This window comes from Lampris incognitus, chromosome 2, assembly GCF_029633865.1.
Source record: "Lampris incognitus isolate fLamInc1 chromosome 2, fLamInc1.hap2, whole genome shotgun sequence".
Classification (NCBI taxonomy): Eukaryota; Metazoa; Chordata; class Actinopteri; order Lampriformes; family Lampridae; genus Lampris; species Lampris incognitus.
In genome coordinates, this window is record NC_079212.1 from 88,213,986 (window position 1) to 88,238,985 (window position 25,000).

General features: G+C 49.5%; 1 protein-coding gene across 6 annotated transcripts in view; it reads left to right on the forward strand.

Moving 5' to 3' along the window:
* LOC130128759 (FYVE, RhoGEF and PH domain-containing protein 5-like) overlaps positions 1-25,000 on the forward strand; it is a 49,708-nt gene that overhangs the window by 1,847 nt on the left and 22,861 nt on the right. For all 6 annotated transcript variants that reach the window (XR_008811929.1, XR_008811930.1, XR_008811931.1 and 3 more), the window contains exons 2-8: positions 1-2,432; positions 14,429-14,582; positions 15,467-15,525; positions 15,609-15,639; positions 16,286-16,437; positions 17,011-17,167; positions 24,560-24,650. The exon at positions 1-2,432 is cut by the window's left edge and continues 254 nt beyond it. Coding sequence is in view for 3 of the 6 variants with exons in the window: in XM_056298478.1 (XP_056154453.1) it covers positions 1-2,432; positions 14,429-14,582; positions 15,467-15,525; positions 15,609-15,639; positions 16,286-16,437; positions 17,011-17,167; positions 24,560-24,650 (3,076 nt within the window). In the remaining 3 variants the exon portion in view is untranslated. The remainder of the gene's footprint in view (positions 2,433-14,428; positions 14,583-15,466; positions 15,526-15,608; positions 15,640-16,285; positions 16,438-17,010; positions 17,168-24,559; positions 24,651-25,000) is intronic.

A 25,000-nucleotide genomic window follows, 5' to 3' on the forward strand; every position in this document is an offset into this window, starting at 1 on the left:
CCAAGCAGAGCGGTGCGTGAGGAGTCACTGGTAAAACAAAAGTTTGGCTTCTACTTCCTGGGCTCAGGACGAAAAAAATCACCTCATTATTTACTGGAGGAAGCGGGGAGAGAGGTGGGGGAAGAGGAGGAAAACGGGATGCAGGAGACGGAGGAGGAGCGGAGATTTACCGACAGCCCTCCGGCGGAAGGGGCAGACTCTTTAAAAACTCATCAGGCGGGTGATGCCGGGCCCGACGCGCACCCCACGGACGCTGTGGATTTAACCGACGTAGACATGGCTGAGGATATGGACGGTGAGGGCTGTGATGCGGGCGAGGCGCTGGCTGACACAGATGGCCTCTCTGTGGGAGACTTCTCGGTGGCCAGCAATGAGGAGGGCGAGGCCGCCTGCCGCTCTGGTGGAAAAGTGCCCTGGCTGGAGAATGCAGACGTGAAGGGTTTGGAGTTTAGGCTCCAATGCAAGGGGAACGGAACAGCTGACTGCACAATTGACACGTTAACCGAGTCTCTCATAGAAGAACCCGTTGATTTACTTGTTAATAAAAACACGGAGGCCATTGTTAGCCAACAGATGGTGCTTAGAGAGGGAGAGGAAGCAGAAGAGCTATCAGCGCTTAACCATGGCGTTAGTTGTAACACCTCGAAACTGGAGTATGGTCATGAAATCAAGGAGAGGGCTGAAAACTTGCAGTCCTTCTCTGTCATTAATAAAGAGCACACGACTGTCTACGACGCCGTTCCTGAACACCAGGAACAGCTCCTGGACAAAGATGCGGGATGTGTTGTCTTACAGCCCTATCACGTGTCTTCTGAAGACATAGACAGATGCCCAAGACCAGTAGATGACAATGCAAACGGACTATGGAAGAACCTGCTTACAACACAGACATATTTAAACAACAACACTGTATTACCTGGTGAATGTGAGGCAATGTATGGAGAGGACACACTGTGTAGGCAACCTGAAGACAATGGCCGGACAAAATTTGTGTCTTCTGACGTTTACTTGGATATGGACAGTGATGACAGGAACATAACAAGGCCATGTAAGAGATGGACGTCTTTTAAGCGTGAAGAACAGGAATCTCAGACAATGGAGGCTTTGGTGGACCACACTGAGTGCCAGCCAAGGTTCAGGCTCATGTCTATTACAGTACCCACAGACACCGATACCTCTACGATGTCATCTGTCTCAGAAAAGCAACTGCTCTCCACCACAGACTCTGACGTCTTCAAAAACGAGGAGGACCTCGAGGGTCATATAGTCCCATTTCTAGACGACACCACTGATACAGAGCAGGACAGCAGCGATGAACACATCTACGAGGAGGCTGGGCATGATCTGGACCCTTTTGACAAGAAGGCCACGGTGATGCAATCCTGCTCACTGATGGGTAAAGCGCCAACTTATTTGGCTGGGACGGGATCACAGACCAGCGTGCTGATGCATTGTAAGGGGGGAGTTGACGGAAAGAGACCTCCGCTGAGCAGCAGTCCAATGTTAAACACAGCCAAGATCTACTCCAGACCTCGACTTTCCCTGTACCCACGCTCCTTCTCTGTGGAGGGCCCGGATGGGTCTCTGTACGCACGCAGGGGGAGGGAGGGCTCCCCAGGGGACAGGAGGGAGGACAGTCTCTCTTTGCCCTATATCTTTACCTCATCTAGTAGCCTTTCTCAGCGCTCACCACTGCCGTCCAGCGGCCTGTCGACGCCTACGTCTGTGGTGGACATCCCTCCTCCGTTCGAGCTGGCCTACATTACCAAGAAGCCCATCACCAAAAGCTCCCCCTCCCTACTCACTGAGGGAGACTCGCCAGACAAAAACAAGAAAAAGAAATCTTCCATTAAGCGTTTCCTATTGCTCAAGTTCAGGAGGAAATCGGAGAACAAGCTCGTACCGGATGGCAACCCGCCATCGACGAGGTCCTCATCAGAGTCCAGCCACCACAACACCAGCCGGCAGCTAGATTTAGACGAGCACATCATAGGTAGTTCTCCGCAACTTAACTCTCGCTCTGCTACTATGTCCCAGATCTCAAACCAGTCCCCTTCTACCTTCTTGTATGACCAAGATGGTAAAAGAATACGCACCTCTGTCGCCTTTCTAAATCGCAGTGTTGTCCGGGTGGAGTCATTTGAGGACCGCTCCAGGGTGCCCTTTGTACCTCTCCCTCTGACCAAGCCTCGCTCTATCTCTTTCCCCACCGTGGACGCCTCAGATTATGAGAATATTCCTGCCATTAGCTCGGACTATGAGAACATTCAGGTGCCGCGCCAGAGGCCTGTTCGGCAGGGGACCTTCCCCGAGTTCTTCGATCGTCCGAGTCGAATGCTGTCCTCCGCCAATGATACGGATGGCTATGTGGACATGAGCAGCTTCACTGGATTTGAGAGCAGAACTCAGTCTTCTGAGCAGGAAGCCGAGAGGTATGGAAAAAATATTGTTCTTTATGATAATGGCACTGCCAGTGTATGTTTGCGAGATATATGGAGAACTATAAGGGAGGGGGAAGGAAGGAGAAGAGTGTACACTGACATAGATGCTCGTGGAAGTGATATTAGTGATCCCTTCCGCCTTTAATACTGAACACTAGTCTTTTTTATTACCGGTCGGTCACTATATTGCTTTACTACCCCCCTAAGGTAGAGGATTTATAGCTGTTTATTATGGAGGGGTCCTTTGCCGCCGTGACCAAATCAGGTATGGGTGAAGTAGTGGAGAATAGAGAATGATGGGAGCTGGGGAGGAAAGTGATATACAGCTTCCCTCTTGTACTGTACCAGGAAATTACTAATACACTGTAAAACTAATTTAGTGGGGCATATTCAGGCATGAAATATTAAAAGGGTCATGGTTTCCAGTAATGTCTGTTTAGAGGAGCAATTTGCAAGTAGGCTTTGCTTCTCCAGGTAGAATATTTCCTCCGCTGGTGTTGGTGTCTCTCCTGTTGTGCCGGCATGTGCTGGTATGATGATCGGCCTCGCTGAACTGACATCAGCCCCATCCCCCCCCGCATCCGCTGTGCCGCTATCATACAGGCCATTCAGGATGACTAATAGGAACAGCGTTTTGGAGTCATTGCTTTTTTTTCTTCTTCTTCATTTCTTCAGACAATCAGAAAGGCCTGGCAGAGATAGGATCTCAGTGTGTTTCCCAGCCAGCGGGTGTCCGTAGCTCTGCTTACCTCTGACCGTGTTCATCAATCCGTTTATAATTAAGCGGCATTTTTCCGTTCTGACTAACCGAATCCAGCGTGTTAGGGTCAACAACACCCTTTTCAGAACCCGGATCAATAAGCACAGGTGCCCCACCCACAGAGTTGTGTCAGCTCACCGGGTCTTTTCACATCGTGCACACATGGTTGTGTGGGCAGCCACCCTGGAAACCACACTTAACATTTTCAGATGCCCGCCGCTACCCTCAGCCTGCTGCACAACCACACGAGTCCTTCAGCCCCTTTCACTGAAACGGAGAGTCTTGTGGAGTGGTGTGACGCCAACCATCTCATTTTAGATGTGTGCAAAACGGAGGAGATGGTACTGCAACCGGTTATTTTCTTGCCCGGTGCGGGATTTGATACGGGGTGTACTGCGCCACAAGCCGACATCACTAACCGCTCGGGTAAAGGGTCACACCCGTTAGATAGGGGCTAACGTGTCTTATTACTAGTTTACAGTCGTCACCCTCCCCGGAAGCGCGCCCTCGCGCTTTGTCATTCCCGCGCTCCCAAGAGACTTCTGAGGATCTGCACACTTCCGGATCCCACCGCTGCCACCAATGTAACCGGTTATTTTCTTGCCCGGTGCGGGATTCTATACGAGGTGTACTGCACCACAAGGCGACATCACTAACCGCTCGGCTAAAGGCTCAGACCCGTTAACTAGGGGACTAACGTGTCTTATTAGTAGTTTACAGTACTACTGGACCCATTAGCGCGAGGAGGGGGGGGGGGCTGTGGCCCTCCCTAGTGGTGGGTGCTGTTGATCTCCAATTGACCTACAAAAAGTTGTGCCCCTAAATCTTCCCTTTTTATCTCGACGGTTGATATTGTTTCCCATTGCATGAAGCATGCCTTGGCCCATTAGCGCGGGAAGTGGGGGGGGCAGTAGTGGCAGGTGGCTGTGTGACGTCTCAGACCCAACAGTATGCCTAGTTAGTCCTAACGTACAAATGCAATGAAATACAATAAAGCATGCCGTTATGTTAAACAGTGGGCGGGGCTGCGTGGAATGTATAGTAGCGAATTCGGGGGACAACGCAACCACAGGAACTGCCGCGGCCGGGAAGCGAACCCGTATCGCCCGCACCGCAGGAGACATCGCTAACCGCTCGACTAAAGGGTCAGACCCGCGAGCCAGCGGCCAGCGTGTCTACTAATCCATGCACGTTACAGTATATATGTGTATGTTTAATAATAAAGGGAGTAAACTCGCCGTTCCAAATCTGCTACACACGCGCCCTACAAACAAATCAATGACGTCATACTCGCTCTTACTGTCGGCGGCGGTTCTACGCGGGACGGGGGGAGCGCAATGGCTGATGGGACTGTAATGGTAGATCTAAAAATGGCGCGGTGTTCACGTTGTGGTTATTCTTGTGTTGTTGTTTTGGGGGTTCGACTCAGACTAGGTAGGAGACCGGTTACTGACCGACTCACTGTAGGACCGTGACTGATGCCGTCACTTGGGGAGACCGTCCTCCACCAAAAAACGTGCGAGCAGCTTATTACGACCTGTAGTTACGTTTTAAAGTTAAGCGCCCTCTAGCGGCCGCGCTGCCAAGAGCAGTCTTCGTCACTATACTTGACGGCGAAACAACACCAAAACGCACCGATTCAAACGGTTTGTATCGCTGTTCACTGACTACTCAGCTTTACTAGCCTGTCTATGAGGCGCTGGAAAAAGGGTGTCAACAAGCAGATAACAACCCACAATGCACAGAGGCGAACAGTATTTGTGGCATATCTCCTGCTGCCGGTAGGGGCGTATTAGAGGGTATACGACCTATGTGGCCGTATGGGTTGGAGGACTTGTAGACTTGGGACATGGGGGGGACTCGTTCTGGTCCATTCTGGTCGGTGTGAATAAGATAGCACTCCCGGGGTCGTGCGGTGTATGGGGGGGACACAGGAGTTGGCAGCCCCCTCCCCACTTAACATCTTCCCACGCGCCTGACTGGACCCCAGGTTAGTAGGGGATCATAGTCCAGTGGTCAGCATGACGAACCAATCAATCAGGTCTGCCCTCGTTCACCCGGAACAAAGGCGGATCAGGGAGTCGTGTTTTTATTCTACAAGGCTGCATTAGAGAGCATAGTCGGGTATGGGACACGGTTATAACCTGCGCTTGCTCGCCAGGTGAGACTGGCGCGGGGGGTTGTGGGGCGGGATGAACACCAGCCCCTCCGGTCACGAGCGGTGTGTTCTCAGGGAAGCACGGAGGACACTGTCTGATCCGTCTCCCATGCTCCACACCCGGGATGAGCTCGTACCCTCTGGCAGATGGTGCAGAGTACCCCGGTGGATAAACGCAGCCATTTTAACAACTCGTCTGTGTCCGCCTCTATTAACGTTTCACACTGTGTCGCTTGAGCTGCAGAGTTGTGCAGTAGCTTCTGTGCAGACTTCTACTGGTTGTGTAGTTTGTGCAACACTGTATGTGTAATTTGTGGTTGTGCTGACCTGTAGTGTGTGGTGTTATGTTGTTCGTTTTTCTTCTTCTTCATTATTACTACTATGGAGGCCGCTAATAATGTGCAGCACTCGAGTCCAGGACCAGTTTCCCTACGGGGACTATGAGGTATATCGTACCGTACCATTTTAGGGGTGGGAGCATGCAAAGCTGGTCAATAAGGACCCAGAAATATTGATTCTGTTAAATGGGCGACCAAAATAATGGTATTGATTTGCATAATTACAGGTTCAGTTAAACCAGCGGTCGGGAACCTATGGCTCGCGAGCCATATATGGCTCTTCCGGTGACGGCATATGGCTCCCAGACAATTTTGAGTTGAAAAATTTTTTTTTTTCAAAAAAATCAGTTTGGAACTGATTTTAAAATACTTGTGATATTTCTTAATAATACTGTGTCATTTTAAAGTAAACAGAAATTAGTTTTGAAGATAAATTTCACGGGTCACGGGTCACCCGTGGGTCGGGTCGGGAACCAATGGCTCGCGAGCATGTCCGGGTCATTGTAAAGGTGAAGAAATCAATTTTATCAGATAGCCAACTAGTTTATCCGCTTCAACCCTGTAACGGAAAAGATGGCGAAAAGAAAAAAAGACGATGATTACCGTGCATTCTAGGCTGCGTGGACAGAGGAATTTGCATTTGTGGAGAGAGCAGGATCTGCGGTATGTCTAATATGCAATGATAAAATTGCATCGATGAAACGGTCAAATATAAAGCGGCACTTCGATACGCACCATGCTTCATTTGCATCGAAATATCCAGCGGGGGACAGCAGGAAAAGGGCACGCGAGGAGCTACAGCGGAGAGTGCAGACGAGTCAGCAGCAACTACGTGTGTGGACCAAGCAAGGTGACGGGAATTCCGCTAGCTTTGCGGGGGCTTTGGCAATAGTAAGGAATGGAAAGTCATTCACAGATGGCGAGTATGCCAAAACATTCATGCTTGATGTGGCCAATGAACTGTTTGATGACTTCCCAAATAAAGACAAGATAATCAAACGAATAAAAGACATGCCCCTGTCAGCAAGAACTGTGCACGATCGTAGCATCATGATGGCAAATCAAGTCGAGGAAACACAAATTAAGGACATAAACGCCGGGACATACTTTTCTCTCGCGTTAGATGAGTCAACAGACGTTAGCCATCTATCTCGGTGCAGTATCATTGCCAGGTATGCTGCAGGTGACACACTGCGTGAGGAAAGCTTGGCTGTTTTGCCAATGAAAGGGACAACAAGAGGAGAGGATTTATTCATGTCTTTCATAGAGTTTGCTAAAGAAAAAAAACTACCGATGGATAAACTTATTTCTGTCTGTACTGATGGTGCACCCTGTATGTTGGGGAAGAACAAAGGATTTGTAGCGCTTCTCCGTGAACATGAAAAGAGAGCCATCCTAAGTTTTCATTGCATCCTGCACCAGGAGGCGCTTTGCGCTCAGACGTGTGGCCAGGAGCTTGGCGAGGTGATGTCGCTGGTCATTCGAGTGGTCAACTTTATTGTTGCCCGAGCTTTAAATGATCGCCAGTTTAAAGCTCTGTTAGAAGAAGTTGGGAATCATTATCCCGGTCTGCTTTTACACAGCAACGTGCGTTGGTTGTCAAGGGGGAAGGTGCTCAGCCGTTTTGCAGCTTGCCTGAGTGAAATCCGGACTTTTCTTGAAATGAAAGGCGTCAAGCATCCTGAGCTAGACAACACTGACTGGCTCCTGCAGTTTCACTATCTCGTGGACATAACTGGCCATCTGAACCAGCTCAATGTGAAAATGCAAGGTATTGGAAATACAATCTCATCCCTTCAACAAGCAGTGTTTGCATTTGAAAGCAAGCTGGAAGTCTTTCTCAGGGACATTGAAACAGGTCGTCTTCTGCACTTTGAAAGACTGCAACAATTTAGAGATGCATGCTTAGCAAGTGACTCCACTCAACATCTGGATCTCCAGCAGCTAGCTGGCTTTACGTTCAATCTCCTGCAGTCATTCAAAGCACGTTTTGGAGAATTTCGTGCGCGCACTGGTCTTTTCAAGTTCATCACTCATCCACATGAGTGTGCAGTGGACAAAATCGACCTGACATGCATCCCCGGGGTCTCTATCGGAGACTTTGAGCTGGAAGTTGCTGACCTGAAGGCATCAGACATGTGGATGAGTAAGTTCAAGTCACTTAATGGAGAGTTGGAAAGTCTTGCGCGACAGCGAGCAGAGCTGGCGAGGGAACACAAGTGGACAGAAATTAAAAATCTTCAACCTGAAGACCAGCTGATTCTTAAAACTTGGAACGAGCTTCCTGTGACATACCACACAATGCAGCGTGTGAGTATTGCCGTATTGACCATGTTTGGCTCTACATATGCATGTGAACAGTCTTTCTCGCATATGAGGAACATTAAGACCAACCTACGCTCACGTTTAACTGATGGAAGCCTCAACGCCTGCATGAAGCTCAACCTCACCACGTATGAACCAGACTACAAGGCCATCAGCAAAACCATGCAGCACCAGAAGTCGCATTAAAAGTAAGACATATTTAATTTATTATACGTTAAAAATACTATATGGCTCTCAATGAAATATATTTAGAAATATTTGGCTTTTATGGCCCTCCCAGTCAAAAAGGTTCCCGACCCCTGAGTTAAACAAAGGGTATTTCCTGGAAGTATTCAAATAAAGGTAGCACGTTTTTCTGAGACGATAAACCACACAGCACACACACACACACACACACACACACACACACACACACACACACACACACACATAAGGACGTGCTGACCCACACTGACGAAGCTTCCGCTGTTGGACCACGTGGCGCTGCGCTCATACATACACATACACAAATACATACACGTACACAAATACACATACACAAATACATACACATACACAAATACATACACATTAACATACACATATACAAATACATACACATACACGTACACAAATACATACACAAATACATACACATACACAAATACATACACAAATACGTACATATACACAAATACATACACATACACAAATACATACACAAATACATACACATACACATACACGTACACAAATACATACACATACACATACACAAATACATACACATACACATACACATACACAAATACATACACAAATACATACACATACACAAATACATACACATACACGTACACAGATACATACACGTACACAAATACATACACATACACGTACACAGATGCATACACGTACACATACACAAATACATACACATACACAAATAAATACACATACACGTACACAAATACATACACATACACAAATACATACACATACACGTACACAAATATATACACATACACATACACAAATACATACACGTACACAAATACATACATACACAAATACATACACATATACAAATACACACACAAATACATACACATACATACACAAATACATACACATACACATACACAAATACATACACATACACGTACACACACACAAATACATACACATACACGTACACAAATACATACACATACACAAATACATACACGTGCACACACACAGGGCTGGGATGTGCACCAACTGGCTTCCCTACCAGTCTGTCTCTCAGATGACCCAGTTTGTTTTTGTGTGTGTTTGTGATGTCACTAATAAGTTGTAATATATCTTTTCATTCTTGTTTCAAGGGGGAGAACACAATGGAACAGGCCTACTTACAGTAATGAAGGCTCATGTGCAGTTGGCCTATCGAGTCCAGCCGTGGATGTCAAATATTTGTCATTGACATTATCAGCTCCACGGTGGCGCAGTGGTTAGCGCGGTCGCCTCACAGCAACAAGGTCCTGGGTTCGAGCCCCGGGGTTGTCCAGCCTTGGGGGTCATCCCGGGTCCTCTGTGTTTCCTCCCACAGTCCAAAGACATGTAGGTCAGGTGACTCGGCCGTACTAAATCATCCCTAGGTGTGGATGTGTGTGTGTGGGCCCTGTGATGGCCCAGCAACCTGTCCAGGGTGTCTCCCCGCCTGCTGCCCAATGGCTGCTGGGATAGGCTGCAGGATCCCTGCCACCCTGAGAGCAGGATAAGCGGTTTGGGTAATGGATGGATGGATGGCTGATCAGCAGCAGTTTAGAAGACACAGTATTTGTCCGTTCTCGTGAGCGCTGCCTGAGTCTTAGTTAGCGTGCACAGTGGCAGAAGAGGCCATAGTGTGTTCTTTTCAAGGACGGCATAGTAGTGCACAACATACACACTTGCAAGGGTAACCCATGTTTTGGAAAACAGTTTTCGGGCCGATTGCAGAGTACAAGCTTATTCCGGTTAATAGCGTATACTCGTGTTCGTTTGGAAATCCACATGGGAAAGACTGAGCAGTACAGCTCGAACGGGCTCTCGGGCACCGCATGTGGGTCTCGGAGGTTGTGTACGTCAGACTAGAACCCGCTTGCCACCTCGCTGTATAAAGAAAAGTAAAAAGAAGCTGATTTGGTGTTAGGGGTCAGGTAACATGACACTTGATGCACAGAGGTGTGGACTCGGGTCACGTGACTTGGGCTCAAGTCAGACTCGAGCGTCAAATCTGACGGCTTTACGTTTTGACTTGAGAAAACGGAAAAAGACTTGCAACTCGACCGACTTTGACTTGAATACCTGCATGACTTGAAACTCGAAGTTTAGGACTTGGGACTTGAGTGCCAAGGCTTCAGACTTACTGTTGACTTGGGAAAACAACAATGACTTGGCCTCAGCCCTGCTTCATGTTCACCCTTGTTGGTGTCAGACCAGCATTCCCGCAATTCTTATGCAAGATCCTGCAATTACAGAAGCTGAACTTGTTTCCAGATGTTTCATTGTGCCACCGCAGAGCTCTTTACAAATATCCCAACTACAGTGCAATAACAAAGGACACTGCAAAGATGGAGGGAGCGCTGTGTTTTTCACTTCTGTGACTTCACACGGGTCTCTTGTCCTGTTGAGTCCACGTGTAATTTGTAGAGATTTACCAGATTGTGTCTCCTCATCCTCTTGAACGCACAGCATGAGATGCGGTTGTATTGGAAAGAATATACTCCACATTTTGTCACCGCTCGAAAGCCACCGGCTCCTCTCTTGGACGACCCGGTCAGGATCTTCTAGGTGTGCTCTGGTCAGGTTCGCACCAAGTCTGCAGGCTGTTTGAGAAGTGGTCATTTGTTAAGGGGTGTTTGAGGGGCAGGTCAACCCTGGCTACGAAAAAGTCGGATCATGCCGTTGGTATAACGATGCAGGTGTCATCTTATGACACCTGTCTCATGAAACTGCATGATGGGGACTGTGTGGTCTTTGCAGGTTCACCCTGGAGTAGGAGGCGCTATTGTGGGAATGGAGATGCTTCGGAAGACCGCAGGTTTGGGTTAAAAGTTGTCGAGCGGAAGCCCTCTTGCTTGGGCATTCGTTCAGTTACGTGTCGTTATCGTTCACTTTTTGATACCCGTGTCACGCCGGGGGCAGGGGCTGAGGACCCCAACGCACGACTCAGAGACGGACTGGGCAAGAACGGTTTTTATCAATCCAAATGAACTTACAGACAGCAGCGACAGACGCTACAGACAGCAGGGGAGGCTCGAAACCGGACGTGGCGCATCCGGCGACCAAGAGTCGATACGTCTGCACGTGTGTGTGTTTCTGTGACCGTCCGACAAAGCGCCAGGGCAACCGGGGGAGGGGGGTATATAACGTTTGGGGAGCCAATCAGGGAGACTGGGTGCAGGTGAGAAGGGCAGGGCAGGAACAGAAAAGCCAATCAGGGAAAGGCGAATAAGTGAGTAAAGCAGGGGCAAGCAGGGGCAATCAGGTGAATGGGGCAATCAGGGTTACTCAGTCGAATGGGGCGCAGGTGAGCAGAAACACCAACCAGGGAAAGGGGAAAAAGTGAGTAAAGCAGGGGCAATCAGGTGAATGGGGCAATCAGGGTTACTCAGGCGAATGGGGCGCAGGTGAGCAGAAACACCAACCAGGGAAAGGGGAACAAGTGAGTAAAGCAGGGGCAAGCAGGGGCAATCAGGTGAATGGGGCAATCAGGGTTACTCAGGCGAATGGGGCGCAGGTGAGCAGAAACACCAACCAGGGAAAGGGGAACAAGTGAGTAAAGCAGGGGCAAGCAGGGGCAATCAGGTGAATGGGGCAATCAGGGTTACTCAGGCAAATGGGGCGCAGGTGAGCAGAAACACCAACCAGGGGATGGGGAACAGGTGGGCCTTCATGGCCCAGAACACACAACCATGACGTCCTGGCCCTATCCTCGTAGCACCTGACACTGGGCCGGATCCGCCCACAGTCCGGCAGATCTGCATAGGCATCACATCCGCCCATAGACCCCCCCCCCCGCCTCTGCGCCGATTCCGGCAGATCATTACAGCAATCGCATCCGCTCCTAGACCGCCCCGCGCCTCTGGCCAGAGTGGGGCCTCCTAAGTCAAAAAGACACTGGGGCAAAAAGACACTGGGGCAAAAAGACACTGGGGTGGATCCATTTTGCAGAGCCGCACCAGTTGCTGTGATGCATCTGGCCCGGATCTGGCCCAGTTTCATTTTGCTGTCTGGGTATGTCTCGTCTACCTACCTCTGATATTTTTATTTGCACGCTAATTAACAGAGCGCTCGCGTGATTATCGCCATATTTGCTTTATTGGCTGTGGCGTGGTTACACGAGGCACGGGAACAGAAGGCTCTGCAGCAGCCAGGGGGTTTGCAGCAGCCGGAAGGGGCAATATCGGTACATGTTTTTAAGATCGTCAGCCTCTGTGCTCCACCAGCGCCACCACTGCAGCAAACTGGCTTTCTAAGAGCTCAAGGAAAAAGAAAATGAGTATTTTTTCTTTACTTCCTTTTGTAATTCATCGCCATGTATTGCGCCTCCGGGCTCCAGTAAAGCATTACCCTGCAAGGAGAAACAGCAGAGGCAGCGGCCTGCTGGCTAAAGCCGGACTGTCTCAAGATTAAGGAGCTCGTCTTTTTGATCTGGAAACACAGAAGAAGAGTTCTGGTTCATAGACCACCCCCCCCCTCCCCGGAACCCCATCCAGAGTTGGGCTCTGAGAGCAGTAATGGGCCGTGCAGCTGTAATATGTGCGATGCAGGCATCGGAGCCTTTCCCACACGCTAATGTTGTGTTGCTAATGTTGTGCTGCTGATTTCCCATCTCAGCGGGAATCCTTTCACTGGTGCTCGAGGCAAAACGTGGCAGTCACGCTGGCAGAGCAGGTGGTCACGTGGAGGGGCACTTCAGCGCCAGTGCAACCTGAAGATGTCTTCTTATTATCAGCCCCCCCCCCCCGCTGATGTGCAGCTATTAGTGTGTTCATTTGGGCCCCCTGCGGAAGGGCGTCTTCATTCTGGCCAGGATCACAGACAGTGTGCGTCCCCGGGTCGGGCCGGTTGTCGCTGCAGGCTTTACAGCATCACTTCATTTGATTCTGCAGAAGGACGGTCTGTCATTTAGTCACATGTGCCTGTTGTGATACTGAGAATATGTCAGTATTATATATCATATTCTAACACAGACGAACATGAAGACTGCAAGATAGACGAATAGAGCCAAGCTACTGGACCTGTTCTCTCACAGATACTCAAGACTTGTGGAGGAAAGGAGGTTCATATTATAGACATACTACTACGACTACGACTACTACTACTACTACTAATAATTTGTAATAGTTAATAATTAAAATAATTAGAATAATAATAAAATAACAAAATAAAATAAAAATATAAAAAGCTAATAAAAACAAAATAAATAAATAATAAAAATAAAAATAAATAATAATAAATAACCCTAAATTGTCCATAGGTGTGAATGTGTGCGTGTGTGTGTGTGTGTGTATGTGTGCCCTGTGATGGTCTGGCGGCCTGTCCAGGGTGTCTCCCCGCCTGCCGCCCAATGGCTGCTGGGATAGGCTCCAGCATCCCCGTCACCCTGAGAGCAGGATAAGCGGTTTGGATAATGGATGGATGGCTAATAACAATAATAATAATAATGATAATGATAGTAATAATAATAATAATAATAAAAATAATAACAATATGGATGCTACACATTGGTGGTAGTTGAGGTGAGTTTCTGTCCTTCACTGTGAAGCACTTGAGGTGTCTAGATAAGGCACACTATATATATATATATATATATATATATATATATATATATATATAATCCATTAATAATGGTCTGAAAACGGAATCTTTACAAGGACAACACCACACGTTGGAAAGTATCAAAAACGTGTAATTGAAGCTGCACTACTTTGTTGGCAGAATTCGTTAAATGGCTTTGTAAAATCTATTCGCTCTTCTCCATAGCGAATGCCCGTGGATCTGATCCCCTGCATGCGAACTTGATTTGCGGTGACGGAGAGTTTGTAGGCCGGCCTGGCCGCGGGGGTGCCGCCATCAGCGGCGTGCAGTCGCTTACTTCCTTCACAACTTCTCTCGTGTTGTCATCTTGCCAATGTAACCGGTTATTTTCTTGCCCGGTGCGGGATTCGATACGGGATGTACTGCACCACAAGGTGACATCACTAACCGTTCGACTAAAGGGTCAGACCCGTTAGCTAGGGGCTAACGTGTCTTATTAGTAGTTTACGCTAGCATACACAAGCTGTCACAACGGGCTGGAGTTTGTTTGTGTGTGTGCAGCATCTGTCTCAAGCACCCGTTCATGATTTTCAGTTTTGATTTTTTCACAAAGCTGATCTGCGCACCCCCCCCCCCCCCACAGTGCCTATACAGAAGCTTACAAAGTGTGCTTGGTGGCTGCGCCTCCTCTCTGTGGGACGGTGGGTGAGGAAGAGGGGGACGCAGCTGGTGAGGATGACCAAGGACACACGTCTGAGGAAGAGGAGGGATGGGGAGAGAGCATCTACGACAGACAGGTCGGTTATGACAACTGGAACGATCGGGCTTTCACTCCTACCTAAAACGACCGTGGGTGGTCAAAATGACCGCCGGTTTTTAAACTCTATATTCTGTCAAGATAAACACCCAAATTGAGATGTTAATGCATTACATATGTTAGTATGTCTGTTATGAAACTAACTGACACCAAAATTAACATTTTAACAACTTTAATACTATTTTTCAAACAATTTAAAATGGCCGCTGCCCAACGCCTGTAGATACTGCAGCGCCTCGGTGGTAGTCATGGTGCGTCTGTAGCGGCGTCTGTAGCCAGACACGTTGGACATAATCACACATCAAGGTTAGACTATTTCTCTCCACTGGAGGGCGCTAGTGTGTTTCTAGGACAGAGCAACGAACTTCACGGAGGAAATGACGCGACCAACACACGTCATAAATACTGACGTGACGCGCACGATGGCGCGCAAATTACGCGCCGTCATTTTGACCGCTCACGGTCGTTTTAGGTAGATGTTATCATAACCTATTTGTGCAATTGGTCTAAAACTCATTTTATTGCAAATATAGGGATTTTTAGGAACATTCAGGGGGCAGCAGGTCTGTATCCCCCCCCCCCCACAAAGTTATTAAACGTTGAAAATCCAAAACGGTCAAAATGACCGCATTGGTCGTTCTAGAGAAAAAGTCATTCATATTCAAGATTTTTTTTTAAAATGTCATTAACTTTGTGTTTGTGGCACTACACGTAGCCACGCATAAAAAAAGAAAATAGAATTTTTCTAGGCTGTAGCTGAGTGGTGATGCTCATCCCCAAGAATGAATAAATGTGTGTGTGAAAATCACAAGACGACGAGATTTGACGTGAAATTCTACAAATGAGCTGTGTTGTTATGTGCAGCCTGACGGGCGGTCCAGGGCCTTCTACATCGCCAGGGAGCTGGTGGACACGGAGAGACTGTGAGTTGCATGGAAACACAACGTGTTGACCTGCCTGACCTGCTCCACCTTCATGTTAAGTAGGCCATTTTCTCTGTCCACAGACACGTGAGAGCGCTCAAGCTTCTTCAAGAAGTAAGTGTCAAACAATTCCTGTTCCAAACCTTTCTGCTATAAAACCGGCTAATGGGAATAATGTACTGTGGGAACACATGTCACGTGACTGGCCCGTTTGGTGCTATGTGGCGGTGCTGAGGCCCAGACAGCCCCGGCCCAGTTAAAACATAAACACAGCATGGGGCGTCCGGGTAGTGTAGCGGTCTATTCCATTGCCTTACCAACATGGGGCTCGCCGGTTCGAATCCCCGCGTTACCTCCGGTTTGGTCGATTGTCCCTACAGACACAAATGGCCCTGTCTGCGGGTGGGAAGCCAGATGTGGGTACGTGTCCTGGTCGCCGCACTAGCGCCTCCTCTGGTCGGTTGGGGTGCCTGTTCGGGGGGGAGGGGGAACTGGGGGGACTAGCGTGATCCTCCCACATGCTACGCCCCCCTGGTGAAACTTCTCACTGTCAGGTGAAAGGAAGCGGCTGGTGACTCCACATGTATGGGAGGAGGCATGTGGTAGTCTGCAGCCCTCCCCGGACTGGCAGAGGGGGTGGAGCAGTGACCGGGACGGCGCAGAGAGTGGGGTAATTGGCCAGGTACAACTGGGGAGAAAAAGGGGGAACCCCCCCCCAAAAAAAACACAACATTATAATGTCACTACTTTGTTTTGTCAGGACTTCCGGGAAGCGGTGGGGGCCGCGGTGGGGGATGAGGGGGACCCCGTGTTGGACGAAGACAGACTGAGGGAGATCCTCAACGAGCTTCCTGATGTTTACACCTTACACCGCAGAATCCTCACGGAGCTGGAGAACCGCATCCGGAACTGGTGAGAGGCCAACGCCATCTCATGCTGGAGTAACACTGTAGCGGCGGATGAACACACAACCACACAACCACACTCACACACATTATGTTATCGGAACTGCCGGTCTGCCTGGGCTAGCAGTTAGCTTAGCCTCCCCCGCTTCTGCGCCCTGTCAGACCGCCCTCTTCGGGCGCAGCTCCAGGCAGGGCCGTGGTCCACAGGACCCAGCAGATCAAGCTCTCCCAGCCGACCCAGCGCCCCAGCCACCAAACCAAGACACAAAGTTAGACGCGGACTTGGACAAAGACACAGCATGGACGGTACTGGGTGAGGCCGCCGCAAACGTGAATTCGTGCCGCCACCTCCCCAAACCAGAAGCGAACATGAGCACACACGCGCGCGCACACACAAATACACACGCACACACGCGCACACGCGCACACATATCCCACAAATCAACAGACACAACCCTTATCAGTTGCCTTACACTTGGTCAGTGCTGCGCAGAAAGCTCACGCACACGAGTACGGTTTCAATTTGTGCGGACACCACAGGATGTTTTACATGTCTTCGCCACTCTTTTCTCCCCCTCAGGGAGGAGGGCCAGAGCATCGCAGACGTCCTCCTGTCCAGGAAGGCGGAGTTCCTGGTCTTTACAACTTACATCGGCCACTACGACCGCAGCATGAGCCTGCTGGAGGACAGCTGCCGCACCTCGCCTGCGTTTGCCGCTATTGTTCAGCTATTTGAGGTCAGAGCCAAATGTTATGTATGCACACATCGACAGTGCTGCATTTGATTTGGTGCTGTTCTATTGTGCTGGGATCGATTGGTGATGCCTGCGGGCTCTGGGTTGTTTGATCGGGTCTGCCTTTGATGCTGTGTCAGTCTAAATAAAGAATGCCACGGAGAGGTTGTGTCGAGCGACAGCGCTGTGTCCTGACGTGATTTCTAAATACAATATTGGCGACGAGGATGGCTGATATCTCTCTCCCACCACCTGCCCCCTTCCTGGCATTACCTGGCGAGCCTCTGGTACCATGGACTCGCTGGCTACATAGTTTTGAAAATTACATCATCGCCTCAGGGCTCGACGACGTGAGCCAGGCTAGGAAGACGGCTCTGTTGCTACACTGCTTGGGAGCAGAGGGTCATCGTGTGCTCGGGTCTCTGGGGAACGTCACAAGCTTTGCCGAAGCTGTGGGACTTATGAGCACCCATTTCGCTGCTCCACAGAGTGCCCTCCTTCGGCGATTTATATTCCGTCAGCGACACCAACTGCCTGGTGAGTCTGTGCGGCAGTACGTAGCTAATTTGCGAGGGCTAGCTAGCTCATGCAAGTTTGGCGCGCTTCAGGACGAGATGGTTCGCGACCAGCTAATCGAACACACCAACAACGCAAAGGTGCGTGAGACTCTCCTGCTGGAAAAAGACGATCTGCTGCTGTCCAGAGCAATTACCATCGCACTACAGGTTGAGGGAGCAGCTGAGTGTGCTGCTATGCTAAATACACAGCAAGTGGCCACCTCCAGTCAAGCTGCCAACGACTCCTCCCTCTACTCACGGCTGCCCCTCGGGACGCAACCCAACCAGAGCGAGGTGGGCGCCGACTCCACTGGGGACGTCTTGCAACTGCAACGACGGCGTTCTCGGCCCCGCCCTCAACAGTCCTGTGGTAACTGTGGGTCTCGGTCTCATGTTTCAAGGGCTCAGAACTGCCCTGCCCGTGGCCAGACATGCCGTAGCTGCGGTAAGCACAATCACTTTGCCAACGTCTGTCGATCTTCCCCGGCTGGGTCAGAGGGCCACACCCCCCAGTCTTCAACCGCCGTCATTCACAAGGTGAGCTCTGGGCCAGTGTCATTCAAATCATGCACAGTCAACATTAATGATGTGTGCATCCCCCTGCTGTTGGACACCGGTGCAAGTGTGTCTCTCCTGAATGTTGATACCTACAGTCAATTTTTCGGTTCACTGCCACTGTCCGCACCCTCAGCTGTCCTCTGTGGGTATGGTGACTCCAAAATCGATCTGGTTGGCTCTCTCCAACTGACTGTCGGCTATGGAACCAAGCTGGTGCCCAATGCAGTTTTTCATGTGGCACGCCATGGGGCCAACCTGATGGGCCTGGACCTGTTCTCCGCTCTGGGGTTCTCCCTCTTAGACACAAGGGGGGCAGCAATCCTGACTGTCGCCACACCTTGGCAGCAGAAGTGGCCATCGCTGTTTATGGGGCTGGGCTGCCTCTCCGCCTTCACCCATCAACCTCTCCTCAACCCTGCTGTGAAATCTGTCATCCAACCACTGCGCCGCATCCCGTTGGCTCTCCGTGATGGGGTCTCCGCCGAGCTGCAACAACTGCTGGAAGCTGGCATCATTGAACCGGTGGACGCGTCACCTTGGGTCTCAAACCTCGTGGTGGCTAAGAAGAAGTCGGGGGGCCTGCGTGTCTGCGTCGATCTACGTGCAGTAAATAAGGCAGTGGTCCCTGATAAGTATCCACTGCCCACCTCAGAAGAACTCACTGCTCAGTTCTATGGCTCTGAGGTGTTCTCCAAGCTCGACCTCAGACAGGGGTACTTACAGGTGCCCCTCCACCCCAGCAGCCGAAACCTCACAGCCTTTGTGACACATGCAGGAGTGTTTCGCTACACCAGGATGCCTTTCGGTCTCAGCTCCGCCCCTAGCTGCTTCCAGAAAATCATGGTCTCCATGCTGGCTGGCATACTGGGCGTGGCCATTTATCTGGACGATATAATGGTACACGGGCCCACCAGTGAAATCCACGACAAGCGCCTTAACATGGTCTTCGCAGCCCTGTCCAAGCACAAGCTAACTCTCAATGCTGAGAAATGTGTCCTCTCTGTGCCAGCCATCGACTTCGTGGGATTCCGGCTGTCAGCGAGCGGTGTAACTCCACTACAATCCAACGTGGACGCAATTCAGGCCATCCCTGAGCCCAGCTCGGCCGCCCAGGTCGCCTCCTTCCTGGGTATGACAAGTTACTACCTGAGGTTTCTTCCCCAGTACTCTGCGACCACAGCCCCCCTGCGCCAGCTGCTGCGTAAGGACGAGCCATGGGTGTGGTCAAAGGCATGCAGTGACGCTGTGCGTGATCTCAAGACTCAACTGACTTCACCACCAGTGTTGGCTCACTTCGACATCTCCAGCTCCACCTTTGTGACCTGTGACGCATCAGCCACAGCGATAGGGGCCGTGCTGTCTCAAACCCAGAACGGTGTGGAGAAGCCCATTGCCTTCGCCTCCCGTGCCCTCAACCTGACCGAGCAGCGGTACTCCGTGGGTGAGCGTGAGGCGTTAGCCTGTATCTGGGCTTGTGAAAGGTGGCACCTCTACCTCTATGGCCGCTCCTTCACCCTCAGGACAGATCACCAGGCCCTGACAGCGCTGCTGTCCACATCTGGGACAGGCCACAAATCCCTGAGGCTGCACCGCTGGTGTGACCGCCTCCGCCAGTACAACTTCAGCCTGCAGTTCACCCCAGGCAGAGACAATGTTGTCGCCGACCTGCTCTCTCGCTCTGTCTCCACCCCAGCTCCACAGACGGACACTGACTGTGTGGAAAAGGACATTGTCCAAATGCTACACACACCCCTCCAGGCCACTGTCTCTCTGCAGGAGCTGAGGGCAGCCTCCGAACAGGACCCTGTCCTCTCCCAGCTCCGCACCTACATCCAGAACGGCTGGCCTCACAAGGTCCCAGAGGAGCTGGCTGCGTTCGCCCGAGTCAGACAGGAGCTCTCCTGCTGGAACGACACCTGCGTGGCACGTGGGTTTTGCACAGTGGTCCCAGCTGCTCTCCGTGCACGTGTTTTGAATACGGCGCATGAAGGCCACCTGGGCATTGTGAAACTGAAACAGCGCTGCCGAGACCTGGTGTGGTGGCCGGGGATAGACAGAGACCCAGAAGCTGTCCTAGCCGGACCGAGTCCAAAACGAGAAATTATTGAGAATTACTACTGTAACGAGAGCTTTACTGTTTTAACCTGCTCAGCTTTTCTAGCATTTATGGTGCTACTAGCCAATGAAATCTGTGCATGTCGAGTCAGTGAGACAGGAGAGACAGTGAGGTCAGATAAAAGAAGAATAACGTCACATGGCGTGCTCGAAAATAAGAAAAGTAGACAGCGAAAATAGGGCTTTCAATCAAGAATGGACAGACTGGTAATGTGCATTCTCCCCACGGGCAGTTCAAAACCCGTGTGCCTCATGTGCTCCGAGGCCGTGGCGATTATTAAAAGTAGGAACTTGAAGCGCTGCTGCGAGACAAAGCACGAAGCTTTTGAGCAAAAATACCCACTGAAATCAGAACTAAGAGCCCAGAAAATACACGATCTAAGAGCCCAGCATGATCGATCCACAGGGATCCTAACCCATTCATTCACTGCCCAACAACCTGCTAACCAATGTCGCCTGAGAGCTGCTTGAATTTCTGGTCAGCATAAGAAACCATTTACTGACGGAGTCGTTGTGAAGGAGCGCATGAATGTGGTAACTGAAACCGTACTCGGGGGGGGGGGGGGGACAAAAAGAAGGGTTGCGTGTAAAAATCAAGCAAATACCCATGTTCGCATCATCCGCCACAAAGAAAAGTGAAATATTAACAGAGGATGTGCTAGCACAGCTGCATGAAGCAATTCACAAGGCACCACGTGTTGGACCTCTCCAGATGCAACTGGTCGATCTCCAAGCAGATGTGGCCCTGAAAGAGCCTTTTGGAGGAACTGACCCCGCCACTTTCTGGCTCCAAATGGTCTCGGAGACAGCTTTCCCAGGTCTGAGGAGAGTAGCGCTTTACATCTCGACCACGTGTGGCTCCACATACAGCTGTGAGGCAGCTTTCTCCACTATGAACATGATTAGAACCAAATATCGTTCCAAGCTCACCATTGAGCACCTACACACGTGTATGAGAATGGCCCCGACAGTGTTCCAGCCCAGATTTAAAATACTGGCAGGACAGGCTAGAGCTCAGTTCTCTCACAGGACAAGAGCAAGTGGGGGAGTGGGATACAAGGGGGGGAAAGATAGAGTAAAGGAGGTGTTAAAGTAGTCCAGTTGTTAACATGTGTTGAGATTGTTTATTATAAATTCGGTTGAGACTGTTAAGACGTGAAATGGAGTTAGCAAAAAAAAAAGAAGAAACAGGGAAACTCAGGCTACGCTTTTTATCTTTTTTTTTCTAAAATTTTATTTGAAGATGCACATTTTTCAAAAGCTCTTCGATACGTATTTTATTTTTAAATGCGCCCTGATTTTACTTGAAATGAGAGAATTAAATTTGTTTATAGTTGCCTACTTATTATGTATAACCCCTCCAGTCAAATGTAAAAACTGACAATAAATATTGTTGAAATATTATTGAAATGTACTTTATTTATTGGATTTGAGAGCCAGTTGTTGATCATACAGCCGAAGGGAATGATAGCATACTCAACTTCATATGAGTATCGCACAGTGACACGGCAAAGGCAGTCATTTGATAGGAATACGCAAGGAAACGCGTATCTGTGAAATCGAGGGCACCACCGGACCATGGCTTGAGGCCATTTTATCTAACTGGACCTCTTTGAATTTTACTTGAATACCTCTGTTTTACACTGTTCAGATGAAAACGTTCCCGAAACCTAAATGCAAGTTGTAGTGTTGACACACTAACCGTGTTCAGAAACAATCTGCTAACTATTTTGAGCCATCCTGAATGATGCTCAGAGGCGTACCATAAAAATGACACTATATATATGTATATATTTGCTTAGCTGGTTGACACCTATGATAATAATTGCGTTCATGTTTGACCATCTTCATCCCAGGGATTCATTCAGAACTGAACAGGGTTGCCAGTGTTGTTACATCAGTACCCTCCCCACCAACAAACAATATCCAACAAGAAATACTTTGGTGAACCTGACTTTTAGCTATTCCAGCTGTTTTGCTATTATTTGCAATGGTGATGGACAGGTTGACGGACGAGATCAGGCAGGAGTCTCCGTGGACTATGATGTTTGCGGATGACATTGTGATCTGTAGCGAGAGTAGGGTGCAGGTGGAGGAGAGCCTGGAGAGGTGGAGGTATGCACTGGAGAGAAGAGGGATGAAAGTCAGCAAGCAAGACGGAATAGCTATGTGTGAATGAGAGGGAGGACAGTGGAATGGAGAGGATGCAAGGAGTGGAGGTGACGAAGGTGGATGAGTTTAAATACTTGGGGTCAACTGTCCAAAGTAACGGGGAGTGCAGAAGAGAGGTGAAGAAGAGAGTGCAGGTAGGGTGGAGTGGGTGGAGAAGAGTGTCAGGAGTGATGTGTGACAGAAGGGTACCAGCAAGAGTTAAAGGGAAGGTTTACAAGATGGTTGTGAGACCAGCTATGTTATATGGTTTGGAGACAGTGGCACTGATGACAAGACAGGAGGTGGAGGTGGAGGTGGCAGAGATGAAGATGATAAGATTTTCATTGGGCGTGATGAAGGAGGACAGGATTAGGAACGAGTATATTAGAGGGACCGCTCAGGTTGGACGGTTTGGAGACAAAGCAAGAGAGGCAAGATTGAGATGGCTTGGACATGTGTGGAGGAGAGGTGCTGGGTATATTGGGAGAAGGATGCTGAATATGGAGCTGCCAGGGAAGAGGAGAAGAGGAAGGCCAAAGAGGAGGTTTATGGATGTGGTGAGGGAAGACATGCGGGTGGCTGGTGTGACAGAGGAAGATGCAGAGGACAGGAAGAGATGGAAACGGATGTTCCGCTGTGGCGACCCCTAACGGGAGCAGCTGAAAGTAGTAGTAGTAGTAGTAGTAGTAGTACTAGTAGTAGTAGTACCTATTAGGAAGACCTTGGTTTTATCACTATGAAGTTTGAGGAAGTTGTATGAAAACCAGGATTTACTTTCAGAAAGCAGTCAGAAATGGAAGTGGGCGGAAGAGTGGAGGTAGGCTGGGTGGAGAGATAGATAGAGTGGAGGTAGTCTGGGTGGAGAGATAGGGTGGAGGTAGGCTGGGTGGAGAGATAGATAGAGTGGAGGTAGGCTGGGTGGAGAGATAGATAGAGCTGGGTGTCATCTGCGTAGCAGTGAACTGGAATGCCAAATTTCCTGAAAATGGACCGTTACGGTAAACACCACCCCATTTGAAGACCTGGTGGAGGTGGAGGTGGTGTGTGGACCAGCTGCCCTGAGTGGCTTAACTAACTGTAGGCAGGAGACATGGCGTCCACAGCCTGAGAGAACAGACCCTGCAGACTGGGAGAGAGTGAGGCAGCTCTCTGCCCAACCTTAGACACTACAGGCCTCTTACTGTTTGAACTCTTGATTCTAATGATGGTGTTTTTAATCTGTAGTGTTGTTAATTAAGCTGGTTGTTGAGCCCATGTGTGTGTGTGTGTGGGGGGGGATCTACAGCCCCCCCCATAAGGACTCGGTTGTGACCCAGCTTTGCCAAACTGACAAAAGCTATGAGGTGATGCACAGTTCTCACATCTTCCCCATCAACATATTGCTCTGCCAGGAGTGGTGTATTGATTTGTGACCCCATAACAGTGTGTGTGTGTGTGTGTGTGTGTGTGTGTGTGTGTGTGTGTGTGTGTGAGAGAGAGAGAGAGAGAGAGAAGAGAGAGATAGAGTACATTTCAATCAATCGCAAACTTTGTGTAGCACATTTTATTCATCAGGAAACTCAGTGTGTCGACCATGACTGCACGCTGAAAAGAAAGAGAAATGTAAAAAGTCACATATAAGGAAAGGTTTTCAATTTAAAACATTTTTTTTTCAAAAATCGTGTGTGCAGTGTGTTGAGAGAAAAAAAATTATTACACGTACATAAGCTGATAAAATCTATGTGAGCTCATTCAGACACACACGCACAGCTAGACGTACACATAAAACCCTCGTGTACACTGTCAGTTGCGGTGCAGCAAGGCAGTGCAGTTATATATATCTTCAGTTTATATATCTTTATCAATATTTCTTTATATTTGCACATGCACACACATAAACAAACGTGTATGCTATAACTGCGAGGTGAACATGATGTGCTATGTTTTCTTAAATACTGGATTCTCAGCAGTATCCCTCAGTAACAGACATCATTGACAGTGACGGTGTTTGGTTTGTGTTTGGCTTTTGTCTCAGCATCAGAGTCCAGCGGGCCAGAACATTTCCCTCCAGCATCAGCTGCTGCAGGTCATCGTGCGGGTGGCCCAGTACCGCATGCTGCTAACCGGTAAGCCGTCTCTGCCCGAAGGAGGCTACGCCCAGGTAGCACCCGGATGTGGGCCACGTCAGGCAATGACGCGGCACTGACGGCCTTCTCCTGGCCCTGACAAAACGGATATGAGCCTGAAGTGGCCCACATGTATAGTAGCAGATGTGGCCCAGATATGCCGAATCAAATGCCATTTACCACACGGGCCGCTTCAGGATCGTGCTCTGGGCAACATGTGATCCGGATGCGACCCTGAAGTGGCCCGTGTGGTAAACGGTGAATATGGCCCAAATATCACAAAACAAATATGGGCCACGTTTGGCAAATATGTGGCACATGCGGCGTTGCTATGGCTTGGTTCCGGCCCA